At 58.6% G+C, this 15,246-nt stretch overlaps 1 protein-coding gene across 1 annotated transcript; it reads left to right on the top strand.

The window, feature by feature from the left end:
• The first annotated feature begins 861 nt into the window (after positions 1-861).
• Positions 862-15,025, top strand: EDA2R (ectodysplasin A2 receptor). The gene is made up of 9 exons (XM_065643505.1): positions 862-1,055; positions 5,588-5,694; positions 6,362-6,540; positions 7,341-7,426; positions 7,677-7,841; positions 8,254-8,400; positions 8,852-9,279; positions 9,888-9,936; positions 10,344-15,025. Exons 2-9 carry the CDS (start codon positions 5,608-5,610, stop codon positions 10,637-10,639), a joined length of 1,437 nt encoding a protein of 478 aa, XP_065499577.1. The 5' UTR covers positions 862-1,055; positions 5,588-5,607; the 3' UTR covers positions 10,640-15,025.
• The last annotated feature ends 221 nt before the right edge of the window (positions 15,026-15,246 follow it).

Raw genomic sequence — 15,246 nt, forward strand, 5'->3', positions numbered from 1 at the left:
AAATGGGGTCAATGTCACAAAACAATAGGCTTAAAACCAGCACGGTTCAGGTACACATCCTTGTCCAACAGCTTGCTGAGAGCCTCTGCCCGAGCCACCGCGGTGGAGCAGCGCTAACTGCCCACCCTCCGCCTCCCGAAGCCAGCGAACACGGGAGGGTTTTGCAATGGGCAGATCAAGCTCCAGCGCTGACTGGTTTGGAGGCACAATAGACTGAGCAGAGGGTGCCAAGACCAGTACTACTGGGAAAATAAACTCACTCCTGCACAAAAGTTCGATTCCACATGGCAATTTGGTAAACACTGTGATGGAGCAAGTCTTTTGCACAATAATTCTGGGATGCATCCCAGATAACACTCTAAGCCACCCCAGAGATTCACTGATAAGTCACACCAAATGTGCTGTTACAAGTTCAGTTCTGAGCGTGAGAGAAGCCCCTGGCCACGGCGATCCCGGGTGGTCCCTGTGGGCCAAGCCACAGCCCAAAATGTCAAATTTATTCATTTCTGGTGTGTTCACTCATGCTGACGGAGAGGGGTGGCTGGGCAGGGGCTGTTTCAGCGTCCCCGGGCCCGCAGCGGATATGTCAGACGCAGCTCTTGGGGCGCACGGACCCGGCCTGGGGCTCCCGGCTGCCCCACGCGGCCGCCGAGCCCGCCGGACACGCGTGGGCCGGGTCGCTGCGGTGACGCGGGACGGGCCGCGCCGCCGCCGCTCTGCCCAGCCGCCGGGCGGCGCTGCTGGGCGCTCCGGCCGCCCCGCCGCGGCGGCTGCTTTGCATGGCCCCGCCCAGGCGGCGGCGCCCGCCAATGGGAGGCGCGGGGCGGGGCGGGGCGGCGGGCGCTGCCCGGTGCCGGTCGCTCCACGCGGGACCCGCCGAGTCCGGCCCGTACCGCCCGTAGCGCCCGCCCCGCATCGTCCTGCCGGTGCTGCCCACAGCGCCTTCGCTGCCCACAGCGCCTTCGCTGCCCACAGCGCCTTCGCTGCCCACGCCGCCCGCCCTGGTCCGCGCCGCCCGCCCTGGTCCGCGCCGTCCCGCCGGCACCGGGACACAGGTAACCCGTGAGATCCACGCACCCGCCCGCGGCGGCCTCGACCCTCCCCGGTGCCGGTGACACCGCCGGCCAGGGGCTGTTGCGGGGGCTGCGGCGGGTCCCGCACCCGCCAGGACAGCGGCAGCGATACACGTGTGCCGAGCCGGCTCCCGCGGCACCTCGGGGTACCGGGCCGGGGGGTGCGGGGAGCGGGGCTGCCCGGCCGGGGGCGCGGGCCCGGGCTGCCGGGCGGGGTGATGCGGGTGCGGTGATGCGGTGGCGGTGCCGCCGCGGGCCGGGAGCCCCTCGCCCCTCGCCGAGACGTGCCCGGGCATATCCCGGCCCGCTGCCCGCTCTCCCGCGGGCGGGCGGCGGGGGGCGCCGGCGGCGCCGGGCGGCGCTCGGCAGTTCCCCCGCGTGGGCCGGGCCGCGCTCCGCGCGTGGGGGCCGGGGGAGGCGGCGGGCGAGCCGGGGCTTGCCGGGCGGCGTGGGTGGGCGGGCGCCCTCCGGCACGGCGGGGAGCGGCGGCCGCACCGCGGGGGTGGCGAACACGCGTGGGCGGCAGCGCCACATGCGTCGCACAGCCGGCACACCGCGCCCGGGGCTCGCAGCCGGAGCCTCGCCGCGAGCTTTCGGTCCCAAAGGAGCTGCCGCCGGGCCGGGACCTGCGGGGGCGAGGGGCTGGCGGGGACAGAGGTGACACCGCTTACCCGGTCCTCGCCGGGTCAGCTGCGGGGACGCGCCGCGTGCGCTCACCCCTGGAAAACGTTCAAGTGTTCTCACCTACCCAGAAGTGTCAGGCATTCCTAAGGGCATGCTCAAGTAGTTCAGAATAAGTACTGTTGCAAATTCTTTTATTCATAACACTCGTTATTCAAATTACACGATGCTTTTTTTCTTCTCAGTGTGATCTGTGTGAGTTTATTTATGACAGTGTTAACGATTGAAGAAAAACCCAGGCACTCTAAGGAGACTGAATTATTGTCACAAGTGAGACAGTGACAATTACTAAGAAGTAGACACGGGGCAAAAAAACAGAGAAATCCAAGGTCTTATGAAAATTAATAGGAGTTTGGGCAGTATTACGTGCGATATCTAATAAGGAAGAGTGTGGATGCCCAAGGTGGGCAGGCAGAACTTGACAAAAATCACTAGTTATGGTCTCAATCTGTAATTACTTAATTGGGACAGCCCAGGCTGGGGTGCTCTCACCTAAAGAAACACAAGTTCCCAGCCACTGCGAATTAAACAGTTAGTGGACAATGTGGTGAGCAGAATTTCCAAATAGATTGGAAAACCTGCTGATTTCCAAGCGGTGTAGAAAGATTCCGATTCAGCCTTTTTTCCCCCATGTTTGCTGCTCTGAGCAGTGTTTCACCTCCAAGGCATCCTTGGGGGGTGGCAGAGCCGCTCCCAGCGAGGCTTGCAGGGCAGGGCGGCGCAGAGTGATGCTGTCCAGACATAACGAGTGCAGACTAAATGAACAGGAGCAGAGGAACGACTGAGCAAGAGACTGAGACTCGGCACCGCCAAACCCGAGGCATGAAGTAATATTTTCCAGATAACATTTCATTTCCCCCCCTTCCTTTCCACTCGTGGCTTCTGTTTAGGATGTCAGCTCTCCAGTTTTCTGTTCTGATGTACACAAGGGGCTCACCTGAGACACAGTTACTGTCAGGCTTTGCCTGTCTGGCGTGCAGAGCACAGAACCCTTTGATGATGTCCCGCCGCCTGGCACTCACCCTTTTTTTCCTACCAGAATCCACTAGCTCGACACAAAAGATACTTATAAATAGATTCCCAGGTAGTCTGAGTTTCTTTTGAAGATTACATTTTCACAGGAAAAACCAAATGACAGAGCTCTGGAACTGTCACACAGGTGAATGAACTTGCACTGTAGCTTTACTGAAATGTGTTTTTTGGTTTGTGGGGTTTCTTGGGTTTTGTGGGTTTTTTTCATCTCATGCAGTGAAACTCATTCAGCAACTCGTGTTCTTGCTGTCTTGAGTCATAACTCAGTGGGGAGCACGGTCTGCGCGCCTTGCTCAGGCAAGTTGTCTCATGAAGACAATAAAAGATTCCCTTAACAAATCATGGTGTTTCTAAGTTAGAAGATTTCATGCATCTTGAAACAATGGCAGTACATCCAACTTATAAGTACATTGATGCTCTTTGGCAAATAAAATCTGTTGCTCTGTCAGTCACCTTGACATCCCGTGTAGGTTCCAAAGAGGTGGGAGGGTTGTGGTGTTTGTTTTTATTTTTTACTTTTTTCTTGTTAGGACCAGTTGTTTTAGTCGCTTATTCGACTATCAGGAACTGCTGCTTTCCCAGGACAGTGCGATGTGGTTTGCATATATGCTCCGCTTACAAATTAAATGTCTTAGTTCTGGTATTGTTAAAATAAGTAGTAAAAAAAAAAAAAAATCCCACAGCTTTGAATTTCATGCCAGATATTCAGCAGAGTGTTTGTTCCATGTATCTTTACATCGTGGCTCGAGAACTAGCAGGCCTGCTGTATGTTCGACAGCTCTGCCGGGGGGTTGCGGTCTCCCCGCCGTCCCGCAGCGACGCCGCGTGCTGGCAGGTGTCCCCGCGCACGGAGCCGCGCTGGCACCACGTTCCTTTGGCCCGTGCAGCTTTCTGGTTGTGGGAAACTGGTTTAAGCTGCTGGGGAGACAGGGACAGTCCCTGGCTGCAAACCCTCTGAAGTGCAGAAAAGTCCGTAAATACCTGAGAGAAAGAGGTCATGTTGTGTTCGCAGGACAGTTTCACTTAGAAGACTGCTGGTTTCGTGGTTTGGGTTGTGGTTTTCTCAACAACACTGCTTTCTCGTGTTACAAGGGTGCTTCGGAGAGCGGGTGAAAAGCAGTCCCCGTGTTCTCTAGAGTCCCGTGTCTTCGCTCCTTTCCTGTTTCCTGCAACTCTGTTTCACACACGGTTATGCTCTTGTTAGGAGTGAAACTCCAAATGAAGCTGCGGGCTCTGGCCCGGCAGCCCTGACCCTGGGCAGACACCCACCGGCGGGGCCAGGGACACGGCGCCGAGTTCACCCACGGCTGGGTTCCAGCCAGCCCTCCGAACTGGTTGTGTGTCACCTGCTCGGGGCCTGTCTCCCCTCTTTTTACTTTCCCTACTGCGCTCAGCCTGTATCTGACCCCCCCCGCTAAGCCCCGTGCTCCTCCCGGGGCACTGGCACCGAGCTCCCTCTTCACCACCTTCTGAGATGGTGACAAATCTCCTTTATTTATTCGGTAGTGTCAGTAACCTTTACACTATTTATAGGCTGTGATCATGCCCCTCCCGAGATATTTGCCAGATAAATTTAGCTCCCTTAGCTCCTCATCGCCAGTCCTCGCTGGCTGGCGCTGCCTCTCCTTGTAGCAGCCCCTGGGAGCCAGCGTGCGCGGAGCCGCGGCGAGGGGTGACTCACCCGCTGCGCTCGTCCGGGACAGACTTCATCCCCAATGAATCTCGGTCATTCAGAGCCCGGGGAGCCCGGCCAAGCGTCTGAGTCCACCCGGCGAGGGAGTGGTGGGGATTAGGCAGGGGAGGAATGCTGCCTGGGCTGCGGCAGGAGAGGCTGCTCAGGGTGCTGGTCTTCAAAAGAGCGTGTTCGGGTGTTCCCTGTTCCTGGCGGGTGTTCAGAGGTTAAGGGTCTTGCTCCTGAGGCTGGTTGAACACAGTTTCTCTCCTGATTTGCTGCACAGGGCTAGGGGAAAAGCAAAATGAAGATTGGTCTAGGGGCGGTGGATTTTATTTTATTTCCGTCATCATGGTAAGAACACACTTAGAATATACAGAAATGAGCAGACAGCCCCAAAGCTCCAAATAAATTGCTCAGTTTTGTAGCTTCATTCTGAGTTGCCTGTTCCTGGTGAGACCCAGGTCTCATGTTCTGCTGTGAACCACCCTCCCCAAAGGGGCACACTGAGGCTCCACTGAGGCTGGGGCAGCTCTGCCCTGGACTTCGCCTGCGGAAGGCTCTGGGTGGTGTGCGGAGGGTGGTGGGTGCTGGTTCTGAGGCAGCAGCAGCGAAACCTCGCTGAGCCAGGATGTGTGCAGGGCAGTGGGGCCGTGGGTGTGTGTCCTGCTCTGCCAGGGACATGTTGGACACCAACGTGTGGTCACGTCAGAGCTGAGCTCCCGGGCCCTGAAGCTGCGACTTTGCTGGGACTGAGCTTTCTGCCGATAGTCTGGGGTAGCCAGACCTACAGCCAGGGCTGGCAAAGTCCACCCGCCTCCTGCAGATCGGTGACCTGAGCGGTTGGTGGGTCTGCCTTAACACTGGATATGAAATGTAATTTGCTCCATCCTGAAGGCTGCGACATGGCAGCAAAAGTAGGCGGTTCATCCCCAGCCTTGCTGGGAAACCCTTCCCGAGCGCCGGAGCAGCCTGTGTACGCTGGGAGCCGCAGCCTTGGCAGCCGTGATGCACCAGGAACACGGGCTGCTGTCCTGCCAGAGCAGAAACTCCTGCCCAGGACAGGGCAATGCTGCTCATCTTGAAAGTGCTGGGCCTGGCTCTGACCTCTCTGCCTTCTCCTCCTCAGACTCCCGGCCCCCCAGCCCCATGGCCTGCCAGGAGAGCGAGTACCGGGACGAGCATGGGAAATGCACCCCCTGCAGAAAGTGCATGCCCGGGCAGGAGCTTTCCAAGGTAAACTGGCTGCTCTGGAACAGCCCTGAACCATCTGGCAGCAAGGTTTTTACAGTGCTAGCTGGATCCTCTGCCAGCCTTCCTTCAGAAGGATCATCTGAGCTCCTGGTGTGCTGGGAAGAGCTGGGGCTCGATGGGAAGGGATGGTGAACAGTTTTGCTCACCCTGGATAGGAAGGTGAGACAATGGAAGTAGGAGCTGGGAAAGGATTTCACGTTGCCCCTCAGCATGCCCTCTTTCCTTTTTGCCAATGGAAATCTAAATTTCCTCCCAGTCCGTATCGCTGGCTGGAGCCGCGCTGCCCGGGCAGGCTGCAGGCGGGGTGGGCGCGAGCAGCAGGGGGCTGCGGGGGCCCGGCCTCGGCGGTGGGACCGCTGCTGCCCACCCAGGCACCCAGCGGGTCCCCGGCCAGCGCGGCCCCCGGGACGTGTTGCTGCAGGACTTTCCTGCTCTCTCAGCACAGCCCATGGGCAGCAAACGGCTTCCCCGCGTGCCTCTGTCCCAGTGCTCCGGTGGCCTCTGCTCTCCATGGGCTCTGAGGACCCTTCACAAGAGCAGTAACTCCCATGCCCCTTGTCCCCAGAGAAGAGACACCGGTCCCCTCGGTACTGCTTTGGGACCTGACTGCTCCTGGCCACAGCTGCACGGCTGCCCTCATGTCTTGCAGGACTGTGGTGACGGCGGCGGGGGGGACGCACAGTGTGTCCCCTGCCCTCCCAGGAAGTTCAAGGACAGCTGGGGCCACCACGGCTGCAAGACCTGCCTCTCCTGCGCCCTCATCAACCGCCTCCAGAAGTCCAACTGCACGGCGACGGCCGACGCTGTCTGCGGGGAGTGTCTGCCGGGGTGAGCGGGGCCGGAGCTGCAGCGGTGACACCGGGGAGGGTGCGGGGACAGAGGGGGCTTTATCTGAGGCCACCCAGAGCATGGGACATAAGAGGAGCCCTGGTGACCAAGGGCTACTTCTTTGAGGACACTGCTAGTGACATGAAATCCCCCTTGTAGCTCCAGAGAAAGGAACATAAAGGCTCCTGTGCATGAGCAGTGGAAGAAAACTCCTTCCAGGCCTGAGCTGTTCCTGTGGGCGCAGGGGTGGCAAAGTGCTGCAAGATGAGTGGCCATGGAATGCCACAGCTGGTGGTCCCCAAAGAGGACAGGCCATGCCACGGGTGATGGGTTTGAAGAGCTGCGGAGGTGAAGGTGGCTCGTGCACCAGCCTGCGAGCTGCTGGGGGCTGCAGAGCATGTGCAGGCGAGCAGGAGACAGGAACGCGTTGGGGCTCTGCTTAAGGAGCCTCTTCCCAGATGCAGTTGTAGGCTGGGGCATTTCTGTGGCTTCGTGGAGCTGTTAATCACCGTCACCCACTCGAGCAGTCTCAGGGCAGGGGGGAGGCTGTTCTGGTGATGTTGGTCCTTGGCCAAGGTGGCAACAGACATGACGTAGCTGCGGGTGCAGCTGCAGCCAGTGATGGGAGCCTTGGGGAGCCCCGGGGAGCCCCGCTGCCCTGCGTGTCCTAGCCCGTGGCCAGGAGCACGAGGTCGGCTGTGCCCGTGCTGCTGCGGGATGGACAAACCGCCTGTCTGTGGGAGCCGGGCTGGGGTCTTGCCGTGGGGCCTGCACTGCTGAGACCCTCTGCTGCGTTGCAGGTTTTACCGCAAGGCGCGGCTGAGCGGGCAGCTGGACTGGGAGTGCATCCCCTGCACCAAGCAGACGCCGTCCTCCGAGCCACAGTGTACGTGTCCCTGCCGGGGGTCGGGCTGCCCTGGGGCGGGGGGCGAGGCCGCGGGTCGTGGTGCACGCTAAGTCATCGTGACCGTGTGGAAGCTGTGCACTCAGACACACAGCATCCCGTCACTGATCCTGCTCACTGGCCGCAGCACGAGCCGCTGTCCCACAGACCTGCTGGAGGAGGGATGGGGGGCGGAGGGGTGGCCCGAGCTGTGGGGCTAGGCTCCAGCTTTTTGTGGCTGCTGCATTTGCAGGTCGGTCCAGAACAAACCTGGTGAAGGTAGCCGTCCCCACCGTCCCGCCACAGGACACAGCCCTTCTTGCGCTGACCAGCAGTGCCCTGGTCATCATCGTGCTGGTGCTTCTGGCGCTCTCCATCATCTACTGCAAGCGGTTTTGGAAGAGCCAGTGCCAGCGGGGTGAGTCGATGCCTGCAGTGCTTCTCCTCCTTCTCCCTTTGCCCTTCACACGTGCCCGCAGCTCCTCCTTGCTGTGCAAGGCACCTCTCTTGTGCTTTGCCTGCTCAAAGACACAAAGAGCCTCTCTCCTCAGCCCCACTGTGGGGAGGGGGACAATGCCATTTCACTGTCACAACTGCAGTCCCCTCTCCCCGGGGTTTCTGGGGCGGGCTGAGGTTGGGTGGCTCTGTGCGGGGCAGGACGGCTGAGGGAGGAGGGCAGCAGGTGTGGTGGCTGGTCCGGGACATGCTGGAGCCCCGCAGCTTGCCAGGGAGCTGCCGGCTCCTCGCAGGCAGACATACCGCACGGCTGAGGACATGCTGGGGAAGCGAGCCAAGCCCTCGCTCAGACCGGTTCTCCTCTGTCCTCCAAGTCTTCCTGAGGACTCAGAACTTCTCGGGCCAGCGAGCAATGTTCCCAACCGCGGCGGTGCCCGGCAGGTTCCTGTGTGAGGAGCAGATGTCTGGTCCCTGCTGCCTGGGCGTGAAGAACCTGAGCCCCTGCTACAGGCAGGCAGAAGGTACCTGCGGCTGCCGGCTGTGCCGGGGGCAGGGAGGGGGTGCTGGGCCCAGCTCGCGTGGTCCTGGGACCTACTGAGATGCCCTTGGGCAGGAAGGATGGAGCTGGGCAGTGTCCAAGTCCCACGAAACTGAAGTTTGGGACCTCTCTTGATTGCTTACAGACTTTGTACCAGAAATGGTCACGTGCAGCCCCTGCGGCTCTGTATTGGGTTTGCATGGCAAAGTTTTGGTAGTGGGGGAGGCTTCTGTGAGAAGATGCCAGAAGCTGCGACCCCCAGAAGCTCCTGAGACCCCCAGTCCACTCTCCCTGCACTGCGGGGAGGGATCGACCCCACCCAAAACTTTATGGAAAGGCACAAAAGTGGCTTTGCTCAGCGGTGGTGCGGGGGACGGGGCTCTGGGCTCTGGCAGGGCTGGGCTCTGCTGAGCCGTGCCGGTTTCTGGTTCCAGGCCCTGTGGAAGCAGTGCAGTTCATTTCGGACGGGGAAGCCCTGGGTCTCCAGCTCCCCGCTCTGCAGCTGGAGCCGGACGTGCCGCTGGCGGGTGCTGCCTCCAAAGGCCAGCGGGGCCGGGGGCTCCTGGAGAGCCAGCCCCTCATCCGGGCCGCGGGCCCGCGCAGGCAGGGCCCGCCGGACGCCATGGCCCCGCTCTCCTCCTGCGCCTCCGAGATGCAGCACAAGTGGCCACACGCCCCGGTGGAGTGCACAGAGCTGGACCTCCAGAAGTTCTCCACCCAGGCAGAGTTTGTGGGCGGCGAGCGGCCGGAGGACCGGGCAGTGCAGAGAATCCCGTCAGAGACCGGCGGTGCAGGGCGGGAGGGAGCCCGGCGCCCACTCTCTGCGTGCCCAAATCCCACTGCCGAAAGCGAGGAGCAGCCGGTGAGTTCCTCTGGCCTCAGGGCTCCTCCAAACACCAATGGACCCCTGAGGCTCAGGCACAGGGTGCTGGGCTGGCCAGTGGGGTAGGGATGTAGACAAAGGTTCATTAGTACTGGTACTTACAAAAGCCAGTTTGCCAGATGTTTAGTGGTGTGTCACTAAACAAGCCACCAGCCATGGAGACGTGACCTGCTGGGGTGGTTTCAAACACCCAGAAGACCACAGTTGTTTACTGGGTATATGAGCGTATCTGTAACTGACGTGCTCTCAAGTGGTTCTTGTCCTCTGGCTCTCCAGAAAGCTGACCTGGCAGCGGCGGGCGGGTTCCTCTGCTCTCCAGTGAGCTCATCAGGAACCCGGTGACTAACGTCACTGAGGCTCAGAAAATGTCTGGCACAGAAATCCCTGTCGCAGCCGAGCTCCAGGTGACTGTTTATGGAAGCAGTTTGCTGGGAGGCCCTGGAGCATGGCGAGGCGGTGGTTGGCTCTGTGGGATGTAGTGCTGAAGGAGAAGCGCCGTTCCCTGAGCCTCTGACAGCCCTGGGAGTGGAGGCAGGTGTTGCTGTTCTCGTTGGGCTGCCAACAGCCTTGGGTCTCTTTCTTGCCAGGTGGATGATGCCCAGAGCCTCGTGACTCGGATCAGCAGCACGACGAAGGGTAAGTGTCTGCCCAGCATCACCTTTGTGCTCTGAGTATCGGGGTAGAGAGGCGGGTGCTGGGAAGGAGCCCCTCCAGAAGCTCACCACAGCTACGTGGAGGTGCCAGTTGTCACAGGGACTTATCTGACTTTGTTGGCCTTTGGTACTGGTTCACAGGGTAGATTTTCTGTGATACCCCTTGAAGGGTCTGTGGGCGGGTGCGGATGGATGCCCAGTTACCAGCCTCCCCAGGCCTGAGCCAGCTGCATGTCGCTGAGCTCCGAAGGTGATGCTGGAGGCGATAACTGCAGTGGCAGGGTGGTGTTTCACCCGCTCGGCAGGGACAGGAGCCCAGCTGCTCTGTTTACTCTTATCCCAGCCAGGTATGTTGGGTTCTGACCTCTCTGTGCTGTGTTGCTGCTCCAGGTCTGCCGGTAGCAGAGCTGCCCCGTTCCTTGGTGCAGTCACTCGCCTTCTTGTTGGACCCTTCCTTGAACGGCACGAAGAACTTCAGCCACGTGGCGCTGGAGCTGGGGGTCGCGCCCCAGTTGCTGGGGCGGATTTCTGGATTCGAGCAGCTCGTCGCTCACCTCACCCGCTCAGAAGATGTGGTCACCGTCCCACTGCTGGCCCAGGCCCTGCAGCGGCTCCAGCGCTTCGACGCTTTGCTCCTGCTCTGCGACCACTTTGCGCTCGGCCAGGCCCAGGGTCGCCAGTGCTAGAGGGACAGGGAAGGGACGGCAGAAGCTCCAGGTGCTGTGTACTGGTGCAGGAGAGGATCCGGTAGCCCTGCGGTCACATAACCTCTTTGATGTGCAAGTGAGGAGTACGTGGAGATGGTCTCTGCATTGCGTAACAGAAGGACACGAGGGGAGCATCCCTCCTCAGGGGAGGCCATGGTCGTGCCCTCTCCAAGCCGGGGGGTTTGCTCAGGCCCTCCTGGAGGCCATTTTTCTCCGACGGCACTGACACCCCTGCCCGGCAGCGAGTGTCCCAGCCACTGTGCCCCGCGGTGCTCGCTCTGCGCTGAGCCCCGAGCTGCTCCTGCTGCTGCCCTGGGGTCCCTCAGCTGCGGAGCTTGGTCTCTGGGGCAGCCACCCCCCTATGGGCCCAGCGTCACCTCCCTCCCATTCCAGCTTTCCCGTCCTTCTGTGCCCTGCGTTCCCGGTGCCAGTTGCCACGCTCCCAGTTCATGTTTTGTTCACCCCTCTCCCACTATACTGGAGACAGTCCTTGGCAGAGGACCCGGCCATGGCTGCTGCCCCGGCCGTCGGTCTCTCTGTGCCACCCCAGCACCTTCCCCTTCATGTCCTGTTTGTGACGCGGTGCAGTTTTCTTGCAGGACTCTCACACTGATCCTGGGATGGGCTGACATGTGTCCTTGTCACAGAGCGGAGCTGTGGCTGCCAGCCTGAGGACAGTGCTGGCTTGCACCCCGGCCCTGCTGCCCCACATCTGTGGCCAGCGTGGCTTTGCAAACCGCCCTGTGGTGACACAGGGTGGCAGAGACCGGGCTGCTTCACCGCTGTGCCAGCGCTGGGCAGCAGCTGGAGGCTGCAGCCTGTGACCATGGCTGGGTCACAGAGCTTCTGTCCCTGTGCTGGTCACAGCAGAGCCAACTTGTTTTAAAGTAATGATTTTCTTTTTTTTTTTTTTTTTCTGATCTGCCTAAAAATAGCCTACTTTTCTCATTTCTGGGAGTAGCTGCTAGGGAGGGGAGCACCCTTCTGCTTTTCATTTCTTCCTGGAGGATTTGTCAGAGCTTGCACCAGTCCCGCCTGTGCCGGGTGCCCCTGATTTTGGGAGCTGTGCCCCGGGGCCGGTGGCTGCAGGTGTCCAGGCTGTTCTGGATCTGCCCCCAGCCGCTGGGGCATTACCCGGGATTGTGCTGGCAGCCGGTTTTGGAGGATGCAGTGGCAGCCGGAGCCGAGCGCTGCCCCTGCAGCCCGGCACGTCTGCCGGGGCGGCCGGGCAGGCGGGAGCTCCCCGGTGCGGTGCCAGCGCGGTGGTGCTGCTGCCCAGCCACAGCTGCGGTTCTGCTGAGCTCACAGGCAGAGCAGCGCCCTATGACCAGTGGTTTGGCACCGGTGCCTTTAGGTGGCATCTGATAAGTGTCACCCAGGTTGTGCCGGGACCCGTGCACCAGCATTGTCCCTCCACGCTGCGGCTGGGTCCAGCGGGCGCAGTCTGCTCTGTCCCCGGCACCGGGGCTGTGTGGCTGCCAGCAAGCGGCACTGTTACCCTGCCGGGCATCCCTGGCCGAGCTCACGCGATTTGCCGTTTATCTGACCACAGTACTCAGAAAAAGCAGGCGACCTTCTGGGAAGACAGCGCTTTGCTCGGATCTGCCCGAACACGGGTATTAATAGCTGCTGGTCTCTTTTCTTTTCCCTGTTAAATGCTGTTAAGACTTGAACGCGCTCAGGATGTGGTTAGATAATGGGAGGCGTGAGCAGTTTCAGCTGGATGTGACACTTTCTCTCCCCCGCTGTTTGTTTCTTCCAAAGTCAAGGTCATTTTGTTGCTCTTTGCTCTGCAAGAACCAGAAGTATTAGACTTTTTGCCCGTTTTAGGCTGGGGTTAGTCAGACTCTGGTTACATACTTGGTGTGTTACGGAGCAGTCAGGAAAAGTATTGCTAAAGCAAACACAGCCTGTGGTCAGGATTTTTCACTTGAGGTTTCTCTGTGGCAGGGAGAGAGTGTTTGGATTAATCAAATAAATATTTAATACCTCTGTGGACACAGTCACTTCCAGCGGCAATTAAGATAAATTTACCTACAGCTGTCTGAGTAAGAGCATTCGTGTGGCTCAACTCGCCAGCACTGGCTTTGAAGCTGGGACCAGTCTGGGTGGCTTGTCCTGCATGTCCGTGTGTCACCGGTGACACCAGCAGAGGTTCCCTCGTGGCTGGGCAGGACACAGAACCAGCCTCTTCCTGTCCCTCGGGCACGAGTGATGGGCAGGAATGGCTGTTAAATTACGAACAGTGAATAACGAGGACGTTATAGAATCCTAGAATGTCCTGGGTTGGAAGGGACCCACCAGGATCGAGTCCAGCTCCTGTCCCTGCACAGGACACCCCACAGCTCACACCGTGTGTCTGAGGACGTTGTCCAGTCTCTTCTTGAACACTGTCAGGTTGGGGCCGGGACACCTCCCTGGGGAGCCTGTTCCAGTGTCCAGCACCTCTGGGTGAAGAACCTTTTCCTCGTGTCCAACTGACCCTCCCCGGCACATCTTCCTGCCGTTCCCTCGGGTTCTGCCGTTGGTCGCTAAAGAGAAGCGTTCGGTGCCTGCCCCTCCTGCTCCCCTTGGGACAAAGCTGTAGACCATGATGAGGTCTCCTGTCAGTCTCCTCTTCTCCAGGCTGAACAAACCCAGTGACCTTTGTAGCTTCTTCTGGACACTCTCTAGTAGTTTAATATCTTTTTTACCCTGCGTCCCCAGCCCTGCGCACAGTGAACGCTGCAGGTGAGGCCGCCCCAGCGCAGAGCGGAGCGGGACAGTCCCCTCCCTGCCCGGCTGGCCGTGCTGTGCTGGATGCGCCAGGACACGGGTCCCTCTTGGCTCCAGGGACACTGGTGGCTCATGTTCATTGTCTCACAGGCGCTGCAGGTCCTCATGTTCGTCCCTCCCGTGCGTGCTGAGCGGCTCTGCTGGTTTGGGCTCGACCCGTTGAGTGGAGTGTTTGCCACATTTTTTTTATTTCTCCCTTCTTTAAAGAAATCAACCCCATTCGCTTCATAGTTTTTAAGGAAAACTATTATTTTTCAGCTGTTTGATGTCTGAGCAATATTATTCAGAGTCAAAACCCAACCTCTGCCTCAAGGCTGAGGAGGCGGCTCGCAGGGTGGGTGTGCAGTGCGTGGGGGTGCTGTGCACGACGTGTAGGGTGGGATTGTGCTGTGCTGTGCACAATGTGTAGGGTGGGATTGTGCTGTGGTGTACGTGACGTGTAGGGCGGGATTGTGCCGTGCTGTGCACGATGTGTAGGGTGGGATTGTGCCGTGCTGTGCACGATGTGTAGGGTGGGATTGTGCCATGGTGTACGTGACATGTAGGGTGCCCGCCCACCTGCTCCCCACCTGGCTGGTGTCACAGTGGGCACTCTCCTCCTCCTTCCAGCCGCGGTGACAAACTCCGTGGTGTTTACACGGGCCACAATCTCTACCAGTGGCCTTTAGCTCTCCCCTAGGAGCCCCTTTGGCTGGATTTCCACAAGCCCAGCTGAAGCCCATGGGAACCATGCGAGCCTGAAAATGGGGCATGACGCTGCTGTTTGGACATCGGCAGAAGTCCCTGGGTGGTGAATTTCTTTAGCTGGGAACCAATGGACTTGATACTTGACTTCTGCTTTTTTAAATAGTATTTTCAGCACAAGACTTGGAATATAAGGGAAGGAAATTCCCATAGTGCTGGATCTCGCGTTGCAGTGTCAGGAAGCTGTTCGTGCCAAGCTGGCATGGCTCAAAAAGAGCTGAAAGAAATCAAATAATTCAGCATCTGTGTAAACTTTAGCTGGGCCTGAACAATGGAAAGACTTTTGTGCAGTGGGATTGTTTTTTTTTTTTTTACAAGCAATTGTTTTTGACACCACTTTTGTCTGGAAGTCTGATTTGCAGAGGAATTTATATGATAAGTTTAAGTCCAGCCCTGTTCTGGAAAGCTCTTAAGCATAGATTTAAAAATAGGCATGTACTTAAATCCTATTAAACCCTTGGGTGCTTTTCCTGGACAGAGTGCTTGTAAGAATTGTACCTTCAATATGCTCTTATAGGAGCAGTTTACTGAAGTAAACTTGGTTTTAATGATCTGGGCACACTTCTCAGAAAAGTCTGCAAGTGTTAGGGGGAAATGCCCTATGAGTTTTAGATTACTTAATAATGCAGACTCTGGTGCTTTTTTAAAAAAAAAACCAATAAATACATTTCTGTAGCCATGGTTTACCTAGGGGAATACATGGTATTTTTATGATGGATGTTATTTTTCTTAAAGGTTACGAATAGGTTATTTATATTTTTGTAAATTCTGTGTCATTACCATTGTAATTCTGAAGTAGAGTTGTTCCTGTTGTTTTTGGGGGGTGATGTCTATGTTCAAATAAAGCAGTAGCTGAAGCTCTTGCCCTTTTTATTAAACAAGGGGGGGGGGTGCCCCACATTCCTCCCAGACGTGGTGCTCTTGAATGCTGCGTGTTTGTAGATCGATGAACTCCAGAGCTGGAGGTGGTGACGCCAGGTGAGTTTTGGGTGCGCCCCCGCAGACAAGCCGGGTCCGGCCGGGCCAGCAGCGCCGCTCGCAGCAGCCGCTGCCGCAGCTGAGCCCGT

This window comes from Caloenas nicobarica, chromosome 12, assembly GCF_036013445.1.
Source record: "Caloenas nicobarica isolate bCalNic1 chromosome 12, bCalNic1.hap1, whole genome shotgun sequence".
Lineage (NCBI taxonomy): Eukaryota > Metazoa > Chordata > Aves > Columbiformes > Columbidae > Caloenas > Caloenas nicobarica.